The 23,085-nt window shown below is 43.5% G+C and overlaps 1 protein-coding gene across 4 annotated transcripts in view; it reads left to right on the forward strand.

Moving 5' to 3' along the window:
• The first annotated feature begins 3,747 nt into the window (after positions 1-3,747).
• The window catches only part of LOC118006793 (proton-coupled amino acid transporter 1), a 63,229-nt gene continuing 43,891 nt past the window's right edge, over positions 3,748-23,085 (forward strand). For all 4 annotated transcript variants that reach the window (XM_034999561.1, XM_034999563.1, XM_034999564.1 and 1 more), the window contains exons 1-7: positions 3,748-3,874; positions 10,745-10,892; positions 17,486-17,576; positions 18,420-18,508; positions 18,962-19,057; positions 21,300-21,384; positions 21,788-22,006. In XM_034999561.1, coding sequence (XP_034855452.1) covers positions 10,750-10,892; positions 17,486-17,576; positions 18,420-18,508; positions 18,962-19,057; positions 21,300-21,384; positions 21,788-22,006 — 723 coding nt within the window. In that variant the 5' untranslated portion in view covers positions 3,748-3,874; positions 10,745-10,749. The remainder of the gene's footprint in view (positions 3,875-10,744; positions 10,893-17,485; positions 17,577-18,419; positions 18,509-18,961; positions 19,058-21,299; positions 21,385-21,787; positions 22,007-23,085) is intronic.

The raw sequence follows: 23,085 nt of genomic DNA on the forward strand, positions 1-23,085 counted from the left end.
GGGATTTTTGTCTCTTTTGTTCACTGTTCTATTCCCGCTGCCCGGCATATAGATAATAAATATTTATTAATGAAAAATAACAAAATTCCTTATCCTTATGTTCTTACTCTTCCACTTGATTCTTCATTTTTGTCATTACATTTTTAACTTCCAAGAGCTGTTTTTTCCCCTCAGAATATTTTTTAAAAGCAACATTTTTTGCTGTTGTTCTTATGTCATGATTGCACCGTCTTATCTTTCTGAGGGTATTTGGTTGTGCGTTTGTTTTTTGCACAGTCTCCTCCAAAGTGCTTCATGGGTTTGCGCATTTGATAATTATATCTTAGAGACTTTCCTTGGATGTCTGATAATCTCTTTAACATTTTAAAATTAACCTTAAGGGGTACAATTTATTTACAATCAAGTTAACATATTTAATATTCCAGGTAATGGCTTTTGACATGTGTATAAACCCACATAACCAGCATCCCAGTCAATATATAGAATATTAGCATCACTCCAGAAAGCTCTCTGTGTCTCTTTGCAGCCAATCCCCACCTGACACATCCCAAGCAACCATTGTTCAACTTTCTGTCACTGGACTCGGTTTTGCTCATTCTATAAATTTATATAAATCGAATCATATAGTGTGCAGTTTTTTGTGTCTGGCTTCTTCCATTTAACATAATGAGATTCATCCACATTTTTGCGTATATCAATGGTTCCTTTCTGCTCTATATGCCATCGTTTGTTTATCAATTCACCTATTGGTAAATATATGGGTTGTTACTAATTTAGCTTTATTGAGCTGTCTGCTGTGAAAATACAAGTCTGTATGGACAACAGCCTGGATGAAGGTGAGGCAAGCCAAGAAGCCGAGGTCACAAAATTTAAGGAGGCACTCACTCTTGGGTTCATGTAAGTGCCAACCCTGCACTTGTAGAACCCTGAAAGTGAGTGCCTCATTAAATTTCCCACTTGAAGCATTTTGCTTGCCTCACCCTAGTCCATGGCCCTGGTGTGGACAAACATCTTGATTTTTCCTGGGTGAATACCTAGGAGTGGAATTGCTGGATCACAGGAGAGTTATGTGTTTAACTTCATGAAAAAAGAAAACTGTCAAACAGTCTTCCAAAGTGGTTGCATCATTGTACACTCCCACCAGCAGCTGATGAGACTTCCAGTTGCTTTACATCCTCACCAGCAAGTGTATTTCCAGTCTTTTATGTTCTGGTGCCACAGAACAATTACTTCTTGTAAATATGGCTCATCCCTGTGATTCTTGTCATCCTCATCTTCTTGGCTTCCCTAATCCAAACCAGATTCAGGAGAGCTTTTGCTGAACTGTTTCCATGTGCATTGTTGTAAACAAAAAAATACAGCCACGCAGCTCTAAGTGAGCTCTTTGTCTTCAGGAAGAGTGTTTTCACTGGAACGTTTCTGAGATCTGCCCCCACTGGGTCCCTTTACTTCTCTTTGAGTTTCTTTTCCATTCTCCTTCATAGCTTCTATCTGATCTCAGCTGCTTTTTTTAGCCCTTACACGTGTTTTGGTACCTGTGGATTCTATCTTCTACCTTTGCTGAAAATAGAGTTTTCAAAGTTTTTCCTTTTTGCTTTTGCATAGTTTTCTAAGAGTAAAAGAGTCAAAGTGCTTATTTTTGTATCCATATTGAATAGAAAATCTTTATTTGTATTTCTGAGTAAACTGTGGAAGCAGAGGTGGAGATTTGTATAGTTGGAAGGAGATAAAATTGTGTTAATTTCCAATTAGGACTGCATAATGATAAGGTTGATAGAATCTAAACAGTATCTGAAAATGATGCAACCTTTTTTCAAGGGTATCTCCAGTAAGAGTGTGGTGACCAGGTATAAGAAAAAATCCTTATTATAGTCAATGCACCCCAGGAGCAAATTGGGGAAGGCAAATTCCCACTTGCATCAGTAATTCCAACAGGGAGTTCTGTGGTTCTCATAAGATTTGGCTTTCTTTACTAAGATTTTAGAAAGAGCCATAGAATCAATGAAATTCAAGGCCTGGAGGTGATATGTGCTCAGAAGCATTCCAAGCACAGTTCCTGGCACTTAGCAATGAACTGGTGGGTTCTTCCAGGGATGGGATGAGCTCACTGCCCTTCCTATTTTATTTTTTTATTTTTATTTTTTTTAAAGATTTTATTCATTTTTTTGACAGAGACACAGAGAGAGAGGGAACACAAGCAGGGGGAGTGGGAGAGGGAGAAGCAGGCTTCCCGCGAAGCCTGGAGCCCAATGTGGGGCTCGATCCCAGGACCCTGGGATCATGACCTGAGCCGAAGGCAGACGCTTAACGACTGAGCCACCCAGGCGCCCCTGCCCTTCCTATTTTAAACTGAGCATGAACCTGCGTTCTTTTCTCTTTCCTTGGTGAAATGAACCAACTGGGGTATATTTTTAAAAACATATGCATAGGTTATAGAACATATAAAGATTTTAAATGTATGTATATAAAGTAATGTCTGTTTATAAAATAATTTAGACTGTATGGACAGTGAAGAGTAAAAGTCTTAAGCAAAACAGTAAGTACTGTTATTCATAATTCTAGATTTTAACACCACAAATCTCTGTATGTCTCTATATACAAACATTTCTATAAATACATAATATAGGGTATGGAGAGTAATACTCATATGCTGGTAACTGTAATTCTTTGGAGAAGAGAGTGAATTTGGGAGAAGGGAATTTTTCACTATTTATATACTTACATATTGTCTAACATCTCTAATACTAAGAATATATTAATGTATTATATAATTTTTATTATCTTAACAGCTTTATGGAGGTATAGTTGATATACAATAAACTAACGCATATTTTAAAATTTTTATTTATTTATTTAAACTGCATGTATTGAATGTGTATAATTTGATAACTTAAAATCTATATTCACTTGTGAAACCATCACCACAATCAAGGCAGTGAAAATATTTGTCACTTGTAAAGTTTCCTTATGACCTTTCATAATCTCTCCTCTCCTGACCTCCCCACCCACTCCCAGGCCACCACTGATATGTTTTCTGTCACTGAAGATTATTTAACATCTTCTAGAATATGAAATTAAATGGAATATGTTTTCTGACTTCTTTTACTCAGCATAATTATTTTAAGATTTATCCATTTTGTAGCTGTATCAGTAGTTTATTCTTTTTGGGGGGTGAGCCATTACATCATTTTTATTTTATTTATTTATTTTTTAGTTACATAATTTTTCAAGGGAAAATTCAGGGAGAAGGAAGCAAGAGAAGGCTAGATAACACATACGCCTCAAACATACTGAAATGTTGCCATCCATTTTAAAGTGTTACTTAAATTTTTAAATGCATTAAAAAGATAATGTTGCCTTACCTCACACAGTCCCATTTCCAGGAGCAACCACAAATGAGTTCGTGCAAGCTTCGAAAAACCTGACTAGGTGATTTTTTAAAGACGTATTTTTTTAAATTATAAAAGCAACATATGCTCCCCGCGACGTGTTAAGGAAAACACGACGTGTGTAGATAGGAGCCCAGGGCTCGAGGGACAGAGCTAAAGGGACTCGCCGGCCGCGCTCAGTTGTCCCAGGCCCCAGGTCCCGGGTCCCCGGAGCAGGGCCCTGCCTTGCAGTGGCAGCAGCAGGTCGCCAGGTGGTGCTGTGGCGCCGGGCTCCGGAGCTTCGTGACAGGAGGGGAGCTGCCGCGCGCGCGGGGACACGTGACCCGGTCTCTGGCTGGGGCGACGGGATCACGTGACGGGGCCCGGAAGCCGCGGGCCCCGGCCGCTAAGGGGGATGGCTGGGGCTCCGCGCTGAGGCGAGGATCGGTGGGCTGCGCTGCCGCGGGAGCCGGAGCCGGAGCGGAGCCCAAGCCGGAGCTCGAGCGGTGAGTCCTCGCGCTGACGGGCCGGGGCTGGCGGCGAGTCACCGCCTCAGGCAGGACCCACGTCGCCTTTCTGTGGGGCGCAGCGGATGCTCCGGGGCAGGCACTGACCGGCTCGGGGTGCGGGCCCGAGTCTCCTCGGCTTCCCCGCCTCAGCCGCGGTAAGATGCGGACACCCCTCCGGGGATGAGGCGAACTGGAGTCACTGTCTCCCTTGAGCTCTCCTCGCCGTTTGACAGGTGGGGAAACTGAGGTACCGAGATGGGGAAGGTCACCCAGACGACCAGCCAGGCTTCTTCCACGCTTCCCAAAGGGGCCCAGTCGTCTCGGGCAAGTCACCCGCCCTCTGGGGAGCCCTGCTGGGGACTTGCGAATAGTGGGTCTTTGGGTCATAGAACACCAGAACTGGGACCCTTCCCGGGAAATCACCTGGTGCAACCCCCTTCTAGGACAGTTGGGGAAATCGAGGCTCGGGGCTTGCCTAAGGTCACCCAGTGAGTTAGTGGCAGCCGGGCGACTAGAATCCAAGTCTCCCCAAGCTCCAGCAGCTGTTTGCTTTTCAGCACACTGCCTCCTGCGGACAACTTGACATGTGAAAAGGCAGCCTTTTCCCGTCCTCTCCTCTTCTGGCGCTTCCTCTTTCAGCTCTGCTTTCTCCATCTCCCAGATTGGCTCGGCTCTGGGTGTGGTTCCCTGTTCCAATGTTCACGATTTTTTCTGCAGCCTCATCACTCTGCAGGTTTTGCTTCTAACGCCCTGCTATTTTGTGTAAATGGTGCTGAAATATGCAATAAGAATTGGATTATGCTCCTGGGAGGGTAGGTGGCTCCCAGCAGGAGTTGTGGAGAGCCCTGGCATTGACCTGAAGAATGTAAAGACCTGGGCTTTATTTATTTATTTTTAAAAGATTATTTATTTATTTATTTGACAGAGAGAGACACAGCAAGAGAGGGAACACAAGCAGGGGGAGTGGGAGAGGGAGAAGCAGGCTTCCCGCTGAGCGGGGAGCCCGATGCGGGGCTCGATCCCAGGACCCTGGGATCATGACTTGAGCCGAAGTGAAGGCAGACGCCCAACGACTGAGCCACCCAGGCGCCCCAAGCCCTGGGCTTTAGTTTTTCTGTAGCTTGCTTGTCTCATTTGGGGAATATTGGTTATTTGGATGCAGTCATTTGAGGCTTGCTGAAATGAGATAGCGGCATGGTGTAATGGAAAGAACCGAGACTGGGGAACTGGGAGATTTTGTTCTAACTCTGACACTTGCTTTGCAACCTTGGGTGACTCCCATCCTCGAGTGGGTTTGGGTTTCCCAGCCTGTACAATGATGGAGTTGAATCCCTCAGGACCTCTCCTGCTCTGACATTCTGTGCCTCTAGCTCTGTCTTCTAATCCGAGTGGGCTTCCCCCCGTGTACATTACTGTCGCCTTTCGACAAGGGTTAATCCAGTTGTCCAGGAAGCAGCCTCCCTACTTCACTTATTTCTAGGTTACCATGAAATCCTCCTCCGTCTTATCACTGTATTAATTCCAATCTAAATGTTGACAGCTGAAAATGATTTTGACTGTCTTTAATTACTTTAACCACGATCAAGGCCCTCTTTGACTCTTGTTGAGAGCCTAGTCTACAGTAATTAACTTGTACATTTAGAGTATGTTTTCTTTAAAGATGTTTTTGTGGAGGAAGTAAAGGGGACACAAAAGACAGTCTTTTGCTCTGAGTTTGAGACTGTGGGGTGGAGGCTGTATGAAGAAGAGGCTGCTATTTTGCCGGTATTAAGTCTCTCTTCCTTTGTTTTCTGATTGTGCCATGCTGTTATAATGGCCTGCTGTTGATTTCTTATTTTCCCTTTAAACCATGTAGCTGTTCATTCAGCCCCATCTCTCTGGCAGCTTGAAGTTGCTCAGAGCTGTCTTTGTCTATTTTAAAGGCGGATTCCATTTCTTCTGCAGTATTCCTGAGACTACAACTAGGACCAGTGGATGCAAGTGCCAAAGGGAAGTAGTTTTTGGGTGAGCGTAAGAACTTTCAAAGAATAAGAGCTCTTTCATGTTGCAGCACACAACCTGTCACTGGAGGTAATTGTCACTGGACAATTACATCTGGGAATGTTATAGGTTATGTTTATTGTGTTGGGTAAAGCTTTGGACTAGATAAAGTTTGAGGTTTTCTTCCAACTCAGGGTTCTTGTGAAATTCTAGGACTGGACTTGTTAGCATGTAGAATGTCAAGTAGAGTGGGTGTCCACTTTTGTGACTGCTTTATTTTTTCCCCTTGCCTCAGACAACTACTTTCTCTTGTGTGTGTGGTTTTTTTAATTCCTCCTCCCCTCCCCAGGGAGTGTTTCAATTCTTTAAATGCTTGCTATCTCTTCCAAGATCAGATGCTGAAGAGTCATTGTGCTGTTAATGATACATTTCTTCTTTCCACCTTGACCTGAAAGCAAGGTCCTAGAACTGGGCTGAGTGAATGGACTTTGGTTTCTACTTTGGCTGGCCTGGCTCTGATAACCCCTTCCAGAAGTGTGTGACTGACTGACCACTAACATCTAGCCTAGCTTTTCTCTTTGTTCCGCAGAGGAAACTCACACAGAGTCTTTTTACCTCAACCCAAACCTTGGAGGAATCCTGAGTCTCCCTCCTTCAGCTAGGCCTTACTGGGTCTAAGCACACAAAGCTAGCTCTGTTTTATGGGTGTGGGGTTCCATGGATGAGACATTCTAAATGTGCCAAAATAGAAACCTCATGATGTTGCATTTGGTGCCATCTCTTCTTTTCTCTCCCAAACATTTCTCTTGGAAGCCTTGACACCCAGGGCCAGTTCTCAATGACCCTCTATAGTACGAAATACTCTTCTGTGCTTCCCTATTCCGTGAAGTCAGGAATCTATCTGTGTTCCTGGGATGCTCATGGCACATAGACCACCATTTCCAAGATGAGGACCTGGCTCAGCTCTCCAGAGTGATAAAATGGAGAAGAACTGCAGAATTGCACACTCGCATAGTGAACTTTCTGACTTCCTGCTCTTGAACTTCTCTATAGTGATAATTGCATCTAGCTCTGAACTCATGTACTTTTTGTCATGCGGAATTCCCCCTGCACACCTAATCTTGCCCCTGTTTTGTTCCAAGGGAGATTGCAGGGAGGATCGATAATTTATGGTGTGATAGAAGCATGGACTGAGAATCTTGTATGTTGTATTCTAATCCCATGTCTTTAACAGCTGGGGCCTTGGTTTTCTCGCCTTTGATGAGAAGCTGGGGCTTTAGATCTTCTGTAAGTCATGCATGGTACTAACATTTTAGTGGGTTTTAGGATTGTGTGTAAAAAGTGAGCGTGTTTGTCTTGTCAGCACCTCCTGTGCAGAGCCTGCTGAGATCAGCAGCTGCTTTGCGGCTGCCCTCTCACCAGACTCTTTTAGGCAGGAGTCAAATTATGGAATGTACTTCTGTGGTAGGTTAAATGGATTTTTATCTGATGCCCTTTAAAAACAAATCATGTGGAAGTTAGAAATTTTCACTTTCCTCCTTGTAGACCACACATAGCAACACAGTCTGTGTCCTTGTTCATGACTTTGGAATTCCAGCGATAGACAAAAATGCATCTAGAGAATTTGCTGTTTCCTTGGGTTCCAAAGTCTAACCCAGTGTAATTGTTTCAGAATAATGGGTGGCACTTGCAGTCTGCAAATATCACCTATCCATGAACTCTGGTAGGAGATGAGGCCTGGGGTGTACCTATCATAATAAGATCATATGTATTTTTCTAGTGCCTATAAATCCACCTGTAATCAAGATCATTTAGGAAGATGGTTAAAAATAAAAATGCTTAGGTTGAATCAGATTGGGCTGAGAAATCTGTTTGGTTTTTTAAAGCAGTTTTATTGAGATATAATTCACATGGCATGGCATACAGTTCAACCATTTAAAATGTACAATTCAGTGGCTTTTAGTATACTCACAGAGATGTGCAACTATCACCACAATCAATTTTAGAACCTTTTCACCACCCCAAAAGAAACTATTCCTTAGGTGTCCCCTGCTAATTCTTTTTAACTCCGTACCCCAAGCCCTAGGCAACTACTACTCTGTTTCCTATGTCTAGCCAAAGACCTGCCTCTCTCTACTTTCCACCTACTGATCCTATTTCTGACTCATCTTCGCCATCCCACAGGACAAGTCTTATCCATAGGACAGCTTTTAAAAGCAGTTTTTATACCTGCCAAGTTGCCAGTTCTCCAGTTTGAACCTTCTCAGTGCCTCTAGTCATCCCTCCTCAGGCTGGTGCTGAGCCCTGGCTACACCACAGTTTATTATCCCCTTAATAGTATACTGACTGGAACAGAATATAATGCAGAGCAAAACAAACGGTGCTGTCATTCTACCTGTGGTTCTCATCCTCGTGCAACCTAGAATTAGCTGATTTGGTATCTGTTACTAAATCATTGACTTCTGTCGAGCTTATCATCAGCTAACATTCATAAATACTGTTATTTCTTTTCAACATGCATACAGTTGCCAAGCCACATTTGCCGGATCCTGCAGTTGTTTCTCAGACCTTGGATCTATAGATTTTAGCTTCTGTTTGAGCAGTTTCTTAGCAATATTCTGCTGGGGGTAACTTCAATTTTTATACACAACGTAAAGAAGCCTCTTTGCAGTATTTGAAATAAATTGAGTGCCTGGGCCAAGTAAGCAATAGAGTGGCTTCTTTGTTGTTGGGGAGGGGGAGGGGAATTTGTCAGTCCCTGTATCCTGTCCCTTCTCCCTCAGTAATATGCAGGATTCACCTGGAAGGCTCTATTCCTCAGACACTTTGCTATGTTGGAAAATACTAGAAATTAGCTGTTGTTTGCATAGATGATTACATTAGTTGATTCCTGGAATATTAGCACTAGAGAGATGCTGAGAGGTCTTTCAGTTTATTGTCCCTTACCCCTTGCTGCACATTTGGGGTAAATAGAATTATTCCCTGTTACTAAAGAAACTGGCGATAGAGTCAGCCTCAGAACCCAGGCCTTCTGACATACATAGATGCTGACCTATTAGCTTTGCTTGGATAGCAGCTTTCAACTGTTCATATTAAGGTACTTTATAGATATTTTCCCCCTAGCCGTCTTATGAGTTTAATTCCCCCAGAACTAGATGACTTCTTTGAATCCTTCCAGCATGTGAGTAAATGATGCCCTTTTAGATATTTAGCAAAGTCACTCTGGTAGTGAAGCTGGGCAGCATCCTCTCTGGGACTTCCAGAGCCTTTACTGGCTTTCTGCCAGGCACTTTCCCTGTGGGATTATGTGGGTCCACTCTTCATTATGGTTGGTGGGGGAAAATGAGATACCCTGGATCACTTAGGGGCCAGAGTAGGGCCAGTTTCCAAAGAATCCCCTGGGACTTGACCCATGGGAGCCTTCAGCACAGAGCTATCCTCTGGCAGCTAGTGTTGGGGGTTGGGCAGGATTGTGATGACCCACAGAGATCCTGTCTCCTCACCAGGTATTTGAGACAGCGCAGCAGATTTATGGTGGGCTTCAGCTGCATGCTGGGGGAGAGAGAGCCTGCTTATAGGCAGGCAGTTGTGCCCGTCTGCCAAGTGTCAGGAGGACTTTTTTGGTAATTTTTAAGATACATGTACTTTGCTTTCCTCCCTTGATTGCAGATTCTTGGAGGGTAGGAAGTTGGCTCTCTCTCGTTACAATATTCCCTCATTGCAAGTGGCAGTGCCTTTAGTAGATGTTTCCAGGTTCAGGCAGGGCAGCAGGATCTATGTTTACTGCTTTGCTGCTACCTGCCTGTAGCAGAGCAGGTTCCTTCATCATTTTGGGGGTTGATTCTTTATTTGTAAAATGATCAGTTTCGAGTGACCTCTGAAGGCTCTTTTAGTAATAGTGTCTAGGATTCTGGGAGCTTACAGACCTCCCAAAATGTATCCTTATCATGTGGCTCAGAGAAGTTGTTCTTCTCTTTTCTGTAGTAACATTACTGAGAAAGTCCACCCTGGAGACAATACCCTCACCATCCTTCCCCAGCACACAACAGAAAGGGTTTCTTCTTTCACCATCTTTACAAAGTTGGCAAATCCATAAAAATAAAAAAGAAGAGTCTGGAGGGGAAGGATTGAAATGAGGGCCAGTGGTGAGCCCTCTCATGCTCCTGCTCTTTGAGCTGCTTGCAATTCTGGCTTATTGCAAGATAAGAGTCCTGGGGTCAGGGAAGAGGGTCACTGGTGACCTCCAAAGAGTACAGGATGGGCCAGAGGTCATGGTGGAGAGAGAGAGAGGAAGTCATCTCTTGGCTCTGGAACCTGATGGGGAATCTGAGCAGAATTGGATGATTTGGAGGGGATTTTTTGAATGCAACAAGGTCCTTTTTCTAATGCATGCAGGAGAAAAGTAAGATGTGGTGAGGACTAGTCAGGTTCTCATCCTCTGAGAGCTTGACTCCTGGGGAAGATGGGCATAGATACAATATAACTGTTGTTCAGTGTTCAAAGAAATCAGCTCAAAGGAGGGGATAGTTACTCCCAACCAAAGACACAGAGAAGGCTTCCTGGAAGCACCTGTCTGCATCTTCCCCCACTCATCCCACGCAGTGCCTCACCTTTGCTCTGTCCAGGTGTATGGTGGCAAATTCAGAAATTTATGAGTGGGATGTTGAGAAGGTTGGGAGACAGAAGCCAAGTGAGCTCAGCCCGCCCATGTGTACTTTGCACTTTTCCCAGTTCCCTTGGTATGAGCCACTGTCACTGTACTTAATTCATAGTGCAGCGGTCACTGAGCTGCTGTGACAATGGCTGCTTCTGCCCCAGAGCCCACCACAGGCTTGGAGCTAAAGGCCCCAGCTGCTGGAGGTCTTAGCAGTGACCCTGTCCCCCCAGCTACCATGTCCACGCAGAGACTTCGGAATGAGGACTACCACGACTACAGCTCCACGGATGTGAGCCCAGAGGAGAGCCCATCCGAAGGCCTAAACAACTTCTCGTCTCAGGGCTCCTACCAGCGGTTTGGGGAAAGTAACAGCACAACGTAAGTAGCTATTTCTTCTTCCCTCCTGGGTGTGACTCATGTTTTTACGTTCTGTATTAGTAACATAGTCTCCCTTAGAGGTATTTTTGCTCCCCTATTTTATCAATTCCCCGTTTTACAGATGGAAGGAAGATATAAAGAGATTGGGTGAGTAACAGCTCTGAGATTTGAGTTCCTTGCTGGCCACTGTCCCTCCCATTTGTTTTATATTCTTTGCTCCTTTCAGCTGTGTTGGTCCCGGAAGGCTGGTGCTGAACATAAGAGAAACTTCTAGAGAGAACATTCTCTTAATTCAGGACCATGGGTCATCTGTGCTAGAACCTCAAATACTTCTAGGCTCAATTGGAAGCTTCATTTGCAGAGTCTCGCCTAGACTTCTGTCCCCATCACCAAAAGGCCAGTTCATTTGGCTAAAGAAGTGGTAAGAGGGAGGAAGGAATAATTTCTCCTGCACTTAAAAAATTCGAGGTTGAGGGGCGCCTGCGTGGTTCAGTGGGTTAAGCATCAGACTCTTGATTTTGGCTCCAGGTCATGATCTCAGGGTTGTGAGATCGAGCCTAACATTGGGCTCCACACTGGGCGTGGAGCCTGCTTAAGATTCTCTCCCTCTACCTCTGCCCCTCCTCTCCCCACTCCCTCTCTTTCCTCCCTCCCCCCACCTAAAAAAATTCGAGGTTGAGAAGAAGAGGTCTGCCTAGCATTCTCTATGGAGGAGTAAGTCTTATCTCTAGAAACTGAATCCCATTCATGACTCATTTGGGTGGAGTTTGGCCCTCTCTGGGCCTTAGTTTCCCCAAATGTAAGAGAAAATTGAGGACCCCACTGTGAAGCTGTGCTGACTGCTAATCACCCACTTGAATTAGAAGATTCAGAGGAGGGTTTTCTACCCCACTGATTTCTCTGACTCAGTCCTGAATCTCAACAGACCCCTGATATTTTCTCTAGATCCCAGCATTCCATCTTTTTTGGCCTGTCTGTTTTTTCCCCAAGCTTAGCTATTATTCTTTCTGCGTTCCCTTGTGGGTTGGGTGTGACTTATCGAGGGATCCTTCATGTGCTAGACTTACGCTTTCCCATGTGACTGCCCAAGCCGACTATTGAAGCTTCTCTTGGAGATCATTACTGGTGAAGCTCCCTCTGGCTGCAGTCTCCCCTGGAGCAGGGCATTTTCTCTTGTGAACTGGGATAGAACTAGAGGATATGGTCTGTCCACATTAGCACTAGCTGATTTCTGCTCCTAAAGATTCCGTCTCTATAGCTTATTTCTCATGTGGCATGCTTTTATAGATTCCCCCATTTGCTTGCAGTGTTGGCTGATGGGAAAGATTGCATAGAAAACAACTGGCAGCAGTGAGGACCATCTTTCCCCTGTTTTCCTAACCTGTCCACTCAGTTCACTTCCCTCAGGCAGAAGGAGCTCCAGATGCAGCCAGTGGCATGTGATAGCTTCCCTTCAGAGGTGAAATACTTCTTCTGAGCTTCTGTCTCCATAGTTTCCTTCCAGTTTTTGCTCCTTCTTGTTCTCAGGCATCAGCTTGTCTGTGCAATGTTTGCCATATGGGGTCTAGATTTTCATTTTTAAAGGGACCTCTCTGAAGTTCAAAACCAACCACTAGCAACTTCAGGATGGTAGTTCACAGGTTTTGTATGTATTGTAAGTAATGTATGCTTGTTAGCTATTCTGATTACCTTTTTTTCACATTGGGTTATAACTAGTAGTCAACCTAAAATTATTTCTCCTTGCTTGTTAGAAATTGAGAAAATCAGGAGATACCTTCCTTGGGCTTGTATTGGCATATTTTCCAGGGTATGATTTGTTGTGAGGGCCCATCCTGCTCTGATATTGTGGTATATGGAACCAGGAAAACCCATCTGTAAATGAGATTAGGTATCGCAAGTGATCCGGGGAAAGTTCTCCCTTGGACTTGGAGGGTTGGTTGAGTACTTGCCTGGGGCCTGGATCCACGTAAGCATTTAGGTGTAGAAAATGTGCCAGGTGTGCTTAAGGTATAAGCTGATTCAGGTGACCGTGTTAGCTCTCGTGAATCTCTGATATGTCAGAGTGTTAGAGATAAGTTTTTGAGCTGGATTTCTTGTCTACTGTGCCTTGCTCCACCCTGTTACTAGTTTGCCAAGGAGCAAAGAACGCAGAACAAAGTACGAGGAACAAAATACAAGGAATAAAGTACATGCATGCACATAACTGGCTCTTCTAAGCGTTAGGGATTCAGTGAAAATCCCTAATCGGGGGTGCAGATAGGAAGCCCAGACACTTCCATAATGGCGTGTTTAGTGAGGTTATTTCCTAACACTTGATGTTGTCAAGCTATTGACTGCTTTGACAACAGCCTCATTTTATTCTATTGGGCAAGTTTTTCTTCTTGTTGCCCTATTGGGTCACATTAGACCAGCTGTTGATCGAGCTTTGGTACTTTTTCCCAGGCTGGCAGGCTGAGAATCCAGTTGACCGAAACTGCTTTCTCTAGGTTATCTAGGGCAGCTGTTTGCAAAGTGTGGTCTTCAGACCCTTTGGGGTTTCTGAGACCATTTCAAGAAGTCTGTGAAATTGAAACTATTTTCATAATAATGCTAAGATGTTATTTGTCTTTTCACTGTGTTGACGTTTACACGGATAGTTCAGCAGCAGTGGTGGGTAAAATTGCTGATACATTAGCATAAACCAGGGCAGTGCCACCAACTTATGCTAGTCATTGTATTTTTTGCTGCCACACATGTACGAAGAATAAGCCAGTTTCACTTAAGCAGGTCCTTGATGAAGCAGTCAGATTACTTACTTTATTACTTAACCCTTCAGTACAGAGTTTTAAATAATCTGTGTGACCAAATGAGAAGTAGACATGAAATACTTCTACTGCCTACCAAATATGATACTTGCCTCAAGGACAAGACCTTGAGTGACTATTGGAATTGTGAGTTGAACTAATTGCTTTTTTTATTTTTTGTAGAGCACTATTTTTGCTAGAAAGAACTAACAAACTGTAGGTTATTCAGACCTGAGTATTTGGCAGTACTGAGTACTTCATTTCTTGAAAATGAAAGGAATGAGACCATCACCTCAAGAAAAAACAATCAATGGTATTTGTTGCCCACAATAAAATTTGAGCTTTCAAGCAAAACTAGAAAAAAAACTAGTATCCAACCCTGAGCTTGACAGCTTCCCTCTATTTAAAGACTTCTGATAAGATTAGTGATATTAATAAATGGGATTTTTTCAGACACTGTATAATGAAATATGCCAGCATTTGGAAGATCTGCATAATTCAGGGAACTAGTATCTTCCAAATGGCCAGTGTGATACTAGAAAATTGTGCATGAGTAAAAGATCCATTTGAAGGGCAAGATCACCAGTAGGTTTTAATGTGATAGGATCTTGAAAAGTTCAGACTCCACATTATAACTAACTTCTAAGAAACAACCACGTGTCGAATTTCGGTGTAGTATCAAAGGAAAATTACCACAATTGTCTGAAGAGACTATTAAAACACATTCCAACTGCATGTCTGCATGAGGACAGATATTCTTTATGTACTTCAACCAAAACAACATATCACAACAGATTGAATGCAGAAGTAGATAATCCAGCTATCAAGCAAAACATTAAAGAGGTTTGCAGAAAAGGTAAATTAATGCCATTTTTTATTTTGGAAAATAGAACTACTTTTCATTAAAAATCTGTTATTTTAAAAAATAGTAACAATTTAAGGGGCACCTGGGTGGCTCAGTCAGTTAAGTGTCTGCCTTTGGCTTGGGTTGTGATCCCAGGGTCCTGGGATCAAGCCCCGTGTCAGACTCCCTGCTCGTCATTGAGCCTGCTTCTCCCTCTCCCTCTACCCTTCCCTCCCTTGTGCTCTTTTGCTTGCTGTCTCTCGCTTTCACGAATAAATGGATAAAAATCTTCAAAAAAAATAATAACAGTTTAAAAAATCTGTTATTTATATTTACATGTAATTTGTTATTTTAAGTAATTAATATTTTTTTAATTTCTCAACTTTCACTTGTAATATATATCACCAGATGTAATTCATATAAGCAAAAGCTATTTGGTATCCTCAATAATTTATAAGTGTATAAAGGGCTCCCGAGAAAAAAAGTGTAAAAACTACTGATTTAGAACATAAACAGAACTATAGAGATTTGCAAGGTTCCCTTCCTATATCCCCCATAATTAAGACTTTGCAGTCTGTGGAGTTTATTTTTTGATACCCTGTGGTTTTGGGTGATCCAAGCTTGGGGCCATTGATTAAAAAGAATAATGTTAGCCAGTTGCCTAGAATCCTGGTGTTTTAGAGCTGAAGAGATGTTGGCAAGTATGTGTCCTATCCAGTCCCCTCATTCTACAGCTGAGACAAAGGTCCAGACAAGGGAGGGGAATTGTCATATGGAGTTAACTGGCAGAGCCAGGGCTAAAAGGGACATTATCTCCTATAAAACCCAGCTCAGAGACATTTTGGGGAGGCCTCTGGTAGGCAAGTGAGTTTTGCTACAATGCTTACTTTTGCCTGGAGTGGATTAAACATTTGCTAAAATAGACATTTGTTTGGCCCATCGCCCTGCCCATAATCTCTTGGTCACTTGGCTGCTGATAATGAAGGAGTCACCCCTATACCCTTGGTCCTTAAGCTGTTTCCCCAGGATAGTCCAGGAGAGTGCTCAGCCTCTTCTCATTTAGATTCAAAGACATTTTCTTGATCTTTCCTGAAAAGCTTTGGGACAGTAGGAAGGTCAAGAGGTTTTCTTCCTGGAGGTAGGAGAAAGGTTACCAAAAGTAAAATTCCATTTCAGAGAGTGTAGATAGGTCATATTTATTATGGTCTTTAGGAGTTAACACATCTTATTTGCTTTCAGTTTCTACTGAATTGCAGATGTGAAGAAATATATGGAAGCATCATTTAGGAGGGATTTAGGGTATTTGTGCAAAAGAATTTCCAGACAGTGCCAGGGGCCAAATCTTGAGTGAGTCTGTGATTGGGGGCAAAGTGATGCTGTATTTGACCTGTTTTGTATCCTAGAGGTAACAGGATAGAAAATGCAGCAGATGAGGGTACTTCTCTGCTGTCAGTCCTTTGAGGAGTTACCATTCTCTACAGATAGCTCACCGTCACCCCACCCAAGTGGCCACAAAACTGACACACTCCTCTGTGTTGGTGCCCCGAGTCTCTCTCTGGGCTTGTGTTCCCAGGCCTTTCTTCCCCATGGGCACACTGGCAAGCTCTGTCTATCCTGCTGGGCTGGGCTCAGGTCTCCCCTCTGTGACCCCTCACCTGCTTCCCCTTCCCCCTCCCTGTTCCTGGGCACTTCTTAAGAAGACATCTTTCTGTCTGGATGGTTATTAATGTATCTGCCTTATTTTCATTGAGACATTATTAATTTCTAGAGACCGAGGTCCATATCTGATTCATACTTACTTCTACCACTGTATTAACACAATGTTTTACATATAACGGATAGTATTTGCTGAGTGAAAAAATGAATGAGGATGCATGAAAGGCTTTATAATTACAGCTTGAGGTGGACAGTCTGTATAACAGGTGAGGGGAAAATCTGTCCTCAAAGCAGAAGGATAAATTAGGTGACATTTGAAGAGGCCTTCTCCAATCCTAGGACTCTGGCATTTGACTTTTTTTATATTTTGTTTTATTTTATTATGTTATGTTCGTCACCATACAATACATCATTAGTGTTTTTTTTTTTGTTTTGTTTTGTTTTAAGATTTTATTTATTTATTTGACAGAGAGAGACAGCGAGAGAGGGACACAAGCAGGAGGAGTGGGAGAGGGAGAAGCAGGCTTCCCGCAGAGCAGGGAGCCCGATGCGGGGCTCGATCCCAGGACTCCGGGATCATGACCCGAGCCGAAGGCAGACGCCTAACGACTGAGCCACCCAGGCGCCCCCATCATTAGTTTTTGATGTGGTGATCCACGATCCATTGTTTTCATATAACACCCAGTGCTCCATGCAGTACATGCCCTCTTTAATACCCATCACCGGACTTTTTTTAAACGCAAAGTACACCAGGGACTGGCTGATTGTGGTGCCGTATTCCTTTTGATCTGTTTACTTCGCATAAAAATTTCTGTTATGGGTTCTGGGCTTCTATTTTTTATTTCCCTCATCTTTCTCTCACACCAGTGTCTGTACTTCACACTTACGCTTGTCATCCTCTGTTGCAGTTTTGGATCTGAGTCTTTACAGTGGACAGCTCTGGTGAAATGTAGGCCAGAGCCACTAGGCAAGGATAAAGTGCCTACAGAGAGCCCCGGTGTCCCTCTGGTCTAATCTCCAAGAGAGCTGGGGTTCTTGGAGATGCCACAGGGAACAGAGCTTATAGCACAGAGGCCAGGAGAGGACTCGGGGGTCAGACTGCCTGGGTTTGAATCCTGACTAAACTCTTTACTAGGTGTGTGACCTTGAGCAAGTGTTTTCCTCATCCATAAAATAAATACATATCTCATAGGGTTGTTGTGGAAATTGAATGAGATAATGCATGAAAGCGCTTAGCACAGTGCGACATGATTAATAAATGTTAGCTATCATTATTGTTAACATGCCCTTGTCTACTTTCTTCACTTCAGATGGTTCCAGACTTTGATCCACCTGTTAAAAGGCAACATTGGCACAGGACTCCTGGGGCTGCCTCTGGCAGTGAGAAATGCTGGCATCTTGGTAAGGGTCTGCATTGGCAGAGGGAAGAATCATGACAAATTTTAGGAGATGGTGTGTGTTTTTTTTAAATCTATCTCATTTAAAACATTTAAAAATGGAGAGCTTTTTAATTCAGCTGAAGAAAGAGCAAAATTCAAGTGTTCATTCACTTAAACATATTTATTGAGGGCCTTCTGTGTGTTAGATGTTGTTCTAGGCTCTGAATATTATTGGTGAATAAAGAAGAGATTCTTGCCCTCATGGCGCTTACTCTGTGGTGAGGAGGATGTACTTAAAATGTCTCAGAGTTTCTATCAATAATATTAACTAATGAATTAGTAACAGAAGTTTGTTAGTTTTCTACATAGTCCTTCCACACCCCACCCCTAGGAGGCCAACTCTGAGAATTTTACTTTTTCTTTTATGATTCATCCCCTATAGGCTATAATCTAAAGCCATTTGGTTTCTCTAGAGCTGGAGATAGCTCAGAGATGTGGATGGCCCTTAGTTAAGGGCCGTTTTTCCTGATCTGGCATTGCTCTAATGAGAACTTTCCCCTTCCCTCCACCCCTTCACCTGTCTCTTCTTCCCAGACCACAGGAACCTTCTGTTTGGCTGATTTATAGCTGTTTTAGAACAGCCTTATCTTGTGTCATTTCGAAGGCATGCTAAGGTTCAGATGGTGCCCTTCTCGCCAAGCTGATCTCCATGATCACATTTCTCTCTGTAATGCTGTGCCAGAAGTTCTGTCACTGGAAGGTGCCTTAGTAGCGTTTTGATCATTTCCAAATCCAGTCTCCATGGACTCACTCCTAATTCTACCTGCTTGTCTCTCTCTTTCTTGTCCACAACACCTGTCTCCAGATGGGTCCCCTCAGCCTGCTGGTGATAGGCCTTGTAGCTGTGCACTGCATGGGTATCCTGGTGAAATGCGCTCACCACTTCTGCCGCAGGTGAGAGCCCTCTGAGTTGCCAAATTGTCCTTTTGGGTTCTGTTACTAGCACTGAAAGAGAGGACTTAGGCAGACCACTCCAAATTCTTTGTGCTAGCTAAAGGTGACTGCTAATTATTGTAGCACTCCCTTTCCCTGGTTATTTTTGTGTTCTTTTTCAGTTTGTTGTTATCTGTCATATTTACTTATGTCCAGGGGACAGAGACCACATTCTACTTCCATGTGCTTTGTAGTATTTACCCCACTGAAATGTTTCTACCAGATGGCTGTTAATTATAAGAAAGTAACTGGCCTGTCGACTTAACATTTTCTGGTCCTTGAAAGCATTAGATGCAGGACTCAGTGGTTTCTCCAGTGACAGGTGGGGAACTGGCCCCGGTCTCAGTGAGCTACCTTTGTTCTGCCACTTATTGTCAAACCCACACACTCTGCCCTTCCTCTCCCCAACCCCAGGCTGAACAAGCCCTTTGTGGACTATGGGGACACAGTGATGTACGGACTGGAATCCAGCCCCAGCTCCTGGCTCCGGAACCACGCACACTGGGGAAGGTAAACAGTTTTCTCTTTTGTTGCTGCTGTGAACTCCCAGAGTGGAGGCCTTCAGACAGGGAGGAGAGATGTGGCAGATAGTATGAGCAATGGAAAGAGCATTGGGTCTGTGGATTTGGCTTCTAGCTCAGATCTGCAAGCACTCTTCTGGTGGCCTTGGCTCTGTGACGCCTTTCTTCTCTGGTCCTTGGTTTCCTCATTGGTAAACTGGCCGTTCTAGCTTTGGCAGTCTATGACGAGTGATTATTTTTTAATTCACTCATTTGTTCAGTAAAGATATTTAAGCACTCTCTTATAAGTGGTGCACTTATTCTAGGTTTTGGGAGGAGGGCTCCTCCTGGGGTAAGTTATGTGGTCCTGGTCCTCTAGGGACTTGTAGTCTCTGTAAGGAGAAGGATGTGTGGGAAGCTTGAGGACAAGAGATCCGGAATAATCTATACCAGTAGAGAGAGTATCATGAGCTAGCAGTGCATCCTAGAAGCTCAGACAGGGAGGAGATTTAAGGACTATTCCCTGTGCCAGATGAGAAGTGCACATGATAGGTGCTTTAAGGGAAGGACACTGGGCAGGAGAAGGAAGGCTTCAAAGAAGAGATGAGCTGAGCTAGAACCAATGGTTTATTGGGGAAAGACACATTTCAAGAGATGGGGGGGTGTTTGGAAATTTCTCCTTATGGTAACTTTTCATATGCCTAGAGGGAAATATCTAATTTTTGTTTCCTGTTTGAGTAAATGATATGTGTATAGATAGAGCATTGATATCATTAGGTGCCAATTCCTTTTCTATTCTTTTTTATTTTTTTTAAAGATTTATTTATTTATTTGAGAGAGAGGTAGAAAGAGTGCACTTGTGTGCATGAGGGTGGGCAGAAGGAGAGAGAGGATCTCAAGCAGACTCCCCGCTGAGCATGGAGCCCGACGTGGGGCTCCATCTCACGACCCTGAGATCATGACCTGAGCCGAAATCAAGAGTCAGATGCTAACTGACTGAGTCACCTAGGCGCCCCTCTATTCTTTTTAAATTGAACTACATTAAAGCTCTGTTCTCCAGGAAAACTTCTTGTGGTCATCGGGAGGCTTTTATAGTTCACACGTAGTCAGCTTCCTCCTGTGATGCAGGTTTATTTTGCGATTCTTTCAGCAGGATCATTCTCTGTGACTAGGAGAAGCCATAGTGCCAAGTGGCCACCACTGGTTGGCTGGTTGGTTGTTGATTGATTCTTTCTTCCCTCCCTCCTTTCCATCCTTCTTCTCTTCTCTCCTGTCTTCCCCTCTGTTTTCTCTCTTTATCCCCAACTCCCACCCCTCTTTCCCCATCCCTCCTCCTTCCTTCCTTATTGCCTTACTTTCTTTCTTTCTTTAATGAAGTTCATGTATGTTCATGGTAAAAAAAATTTTTTTTGAACAAAATAGGCATTCATAAAGTGAAAAATAAAAGTGTATGCTGGTCACAGTTGCATGGGTATACTTCTGGAATTTTCTGTATGTATACAAACATACACATGTTCTTAACCTTTTTTTTTTACACAAATTGACCATACTGTGCATACTATTTGGAAATTTGGTTTTTTTCTATTAAAGGTTCTAGACATATCTCTATCAGCACATATAGGTGTAACATATTCTTTCTCCCTGCTGTATACTGCTCCATTTAAGAATGGTTTGTCATTTAATCATTTTCCTTTTGATGACCCTTTCTTTAGGTTGTCACCAGCTGTTGTTGTAACAGTGCTTCCACCAGCGGTCTGTTCTGGTACATCTATTCCTGTGTATTTATGTGAGAGTAGGTTGGTTCTTGGATCCAAGTTAGAGAAAGAGACGGTGAAGGGGTCTACTTCCTGGGCTTTATGCTGAGGGCTCCCTGTAGTTTTAGAAGAAATGGTGTGAGATGGCATGGGCAGGCCGTGGGGAGGAGGAGGACAAAGGGACTAGTCTGTGGTCCTGGTGTGTATGCTCCACTCTGGCCATTCTGATTTGGGATTGCCTGACCCCATGCAGCATTCCACACAAGACATAGGAAGGGGACCTCAGTCACCACACAGGACCTTCTTCACCTTCCTCCAAAGCTCCAGACTGGTGGCACCTAGCACAATTTCTCCTTTTATCAGGGCACACTCATCCTTGTCATCTGGTGGGAAGGGTCTATCATGACCTGGGAAAAAGCACTGTTCAAACACATATCTCTCTGGGAATCTTGCTTTTTATCCTCCTGATCTTTGTATTCTTCCCTTCCCCATCTGCAGGCACATTGTGGACTTCTTCCTGATCGTCACGCAGCTGGGATTCTGCTGTGTCTATTTTGTCTTTCTGGCTGACAACTTTAAACAGGTAGGGCCCTGGTTTAAAAAAAAAAATGGCAAGAGATGAGTGGACTTTTAGTTTAGGATTCCTTCTAAGCCAGTTTTGGTCAACAAAAGAATTAAGATTTTTAACATCTTACATAGAATAGTGTCTTTTGCTTAATTTCATCTAAAGACCTAGGGCACTGAGAAACTTCAAGATACCATGTCTAGCCTCCTGTCTTTAGGTAAGATATGATCAAACCCAGCTGAGACAGTTGGGTTACTGATGACAATTATGAAGATCTTGGAAGATGGTTCACTGGCTGCAGGCTTCTGTATGGCTTTGTTCACATACGGAGTCTTTAGTTAGGAGCCCCTTTTGGTGGGAGGTACACTGGCCTTTGCCATTTGAGAGGCCTTTTCTGTTGCATTTCTTCCCCTCAATTTAGGTGATAGAAGCAGCCAATGGGACCACCAACAACTGCCACAACAATGAGACAGTGATTCTGATGCCCACCATGGACTCGCGGCTCTACATGCTTACCTTCCTGCCCTTCCTGGTGCTGCTGGTTTTTGTCAGGAACCTCCGAGCCCTGTCCATCTTCTCTCTGTTGGCCAACATCACCATGCTGGTTAGCCTGGTTATGCTCTACCAGTTCATTGTGCAGGTAAGAGCCAAGGCTCTCCCTCTGCCTATTATATAATCAAAGAAGCAAACGAAACAAGTAAGTGGAACGTAAATAGGGATATGTTACTTATGTGTGGTATATTTACATTAGGGGTTCTCAACTTTGGGACTAGTGACATTTTGGGCCAGATAATTTTTTGTCATGGGGGGGCTGTCCTGTGCGACGTGGGATGTTTTGCAGCATCCCTGCTTTCTACCTACTAGGTGCTAGTAGCAGCCATGCCCCAAGTTATGACAACCAAAAATGTCCCCAGACATTGAGAAATGTGCTGAGGGGTGGGGGTGGTGGTATGTGTGTGTGTGCAGCATCATCCCCATTGAGTTCACTGTGTTAGACTTTTTTCCAATTGGATAGTTAGTACATGAATCATTGTATAATGGGAAAATAGAAGAATATTAAGGTAAAAACAAAATCAACTTCTCTGCCTTAATACTTAGATAAAATAATGCCTTACCGCTCCAGTTATGTATTTATTTGTCAAAATTATAAATCCAGTTATTGTCTCCCCACCTCTTACAGAGCCCATGTGGGCAGGTGTGTAGGTAGTCCAAGAGAGGACATCTGTATGTTGATGGGTAGAAGACCAGGCTGAGAAAAATGTGCCCTGAAACACTGTGGCTCTTTATAGATGAGACAGTGCATTTTGCCAAGACTTGAGAAGAGGAAAAGAGTGAAAGCCAGGGAATAAAAGCATAACTTTAAAAAAGATATTTAAATTTAATTCTCTAAAGAACTCATCAGCACCTTTTCATTAAGATGCAGACAGCACAAATGTTGAAAACCACATGCCCACTTTCTCTCAGGGACTCACTGTATGTGATTGGTCTGTCTCTATCTAGGTCTTATGAATGTATCTACACACTGTATTAGTATGTAGAGAAATATGTAAAACAAAAGTATGTCTTGTTTTTTTTTTAACATGGTTTTAAAAATTATTAGATGTAGGGGCGCCTGGGTGGCTCAGTCAGTTAAGCATCTGCCTTCGGCTCAGGTCATGATCCCAGGGTCCTGGGATCGAGCCCCACATCGGACTACCTGCTTGGCAGGAAGCCTGCTTC

This window comes from Mirounga leonina, unplaced genomic scaffold, assembly GCF_011800145.1.
Source record: "Mirounga leonina isolate KUSES-001 unplaced genomic scaffold, KU_Mleo_1.0 Mir_99, whole genome shotgun sequence".
In the NCBI taxonomy this organism is placed as follows: domain Eukaryota; kingdom Metazoa; phylum Chordata; class Mammalia; order Carnivora; family Phocidae; genus Mirounga; species Mirounga leonina.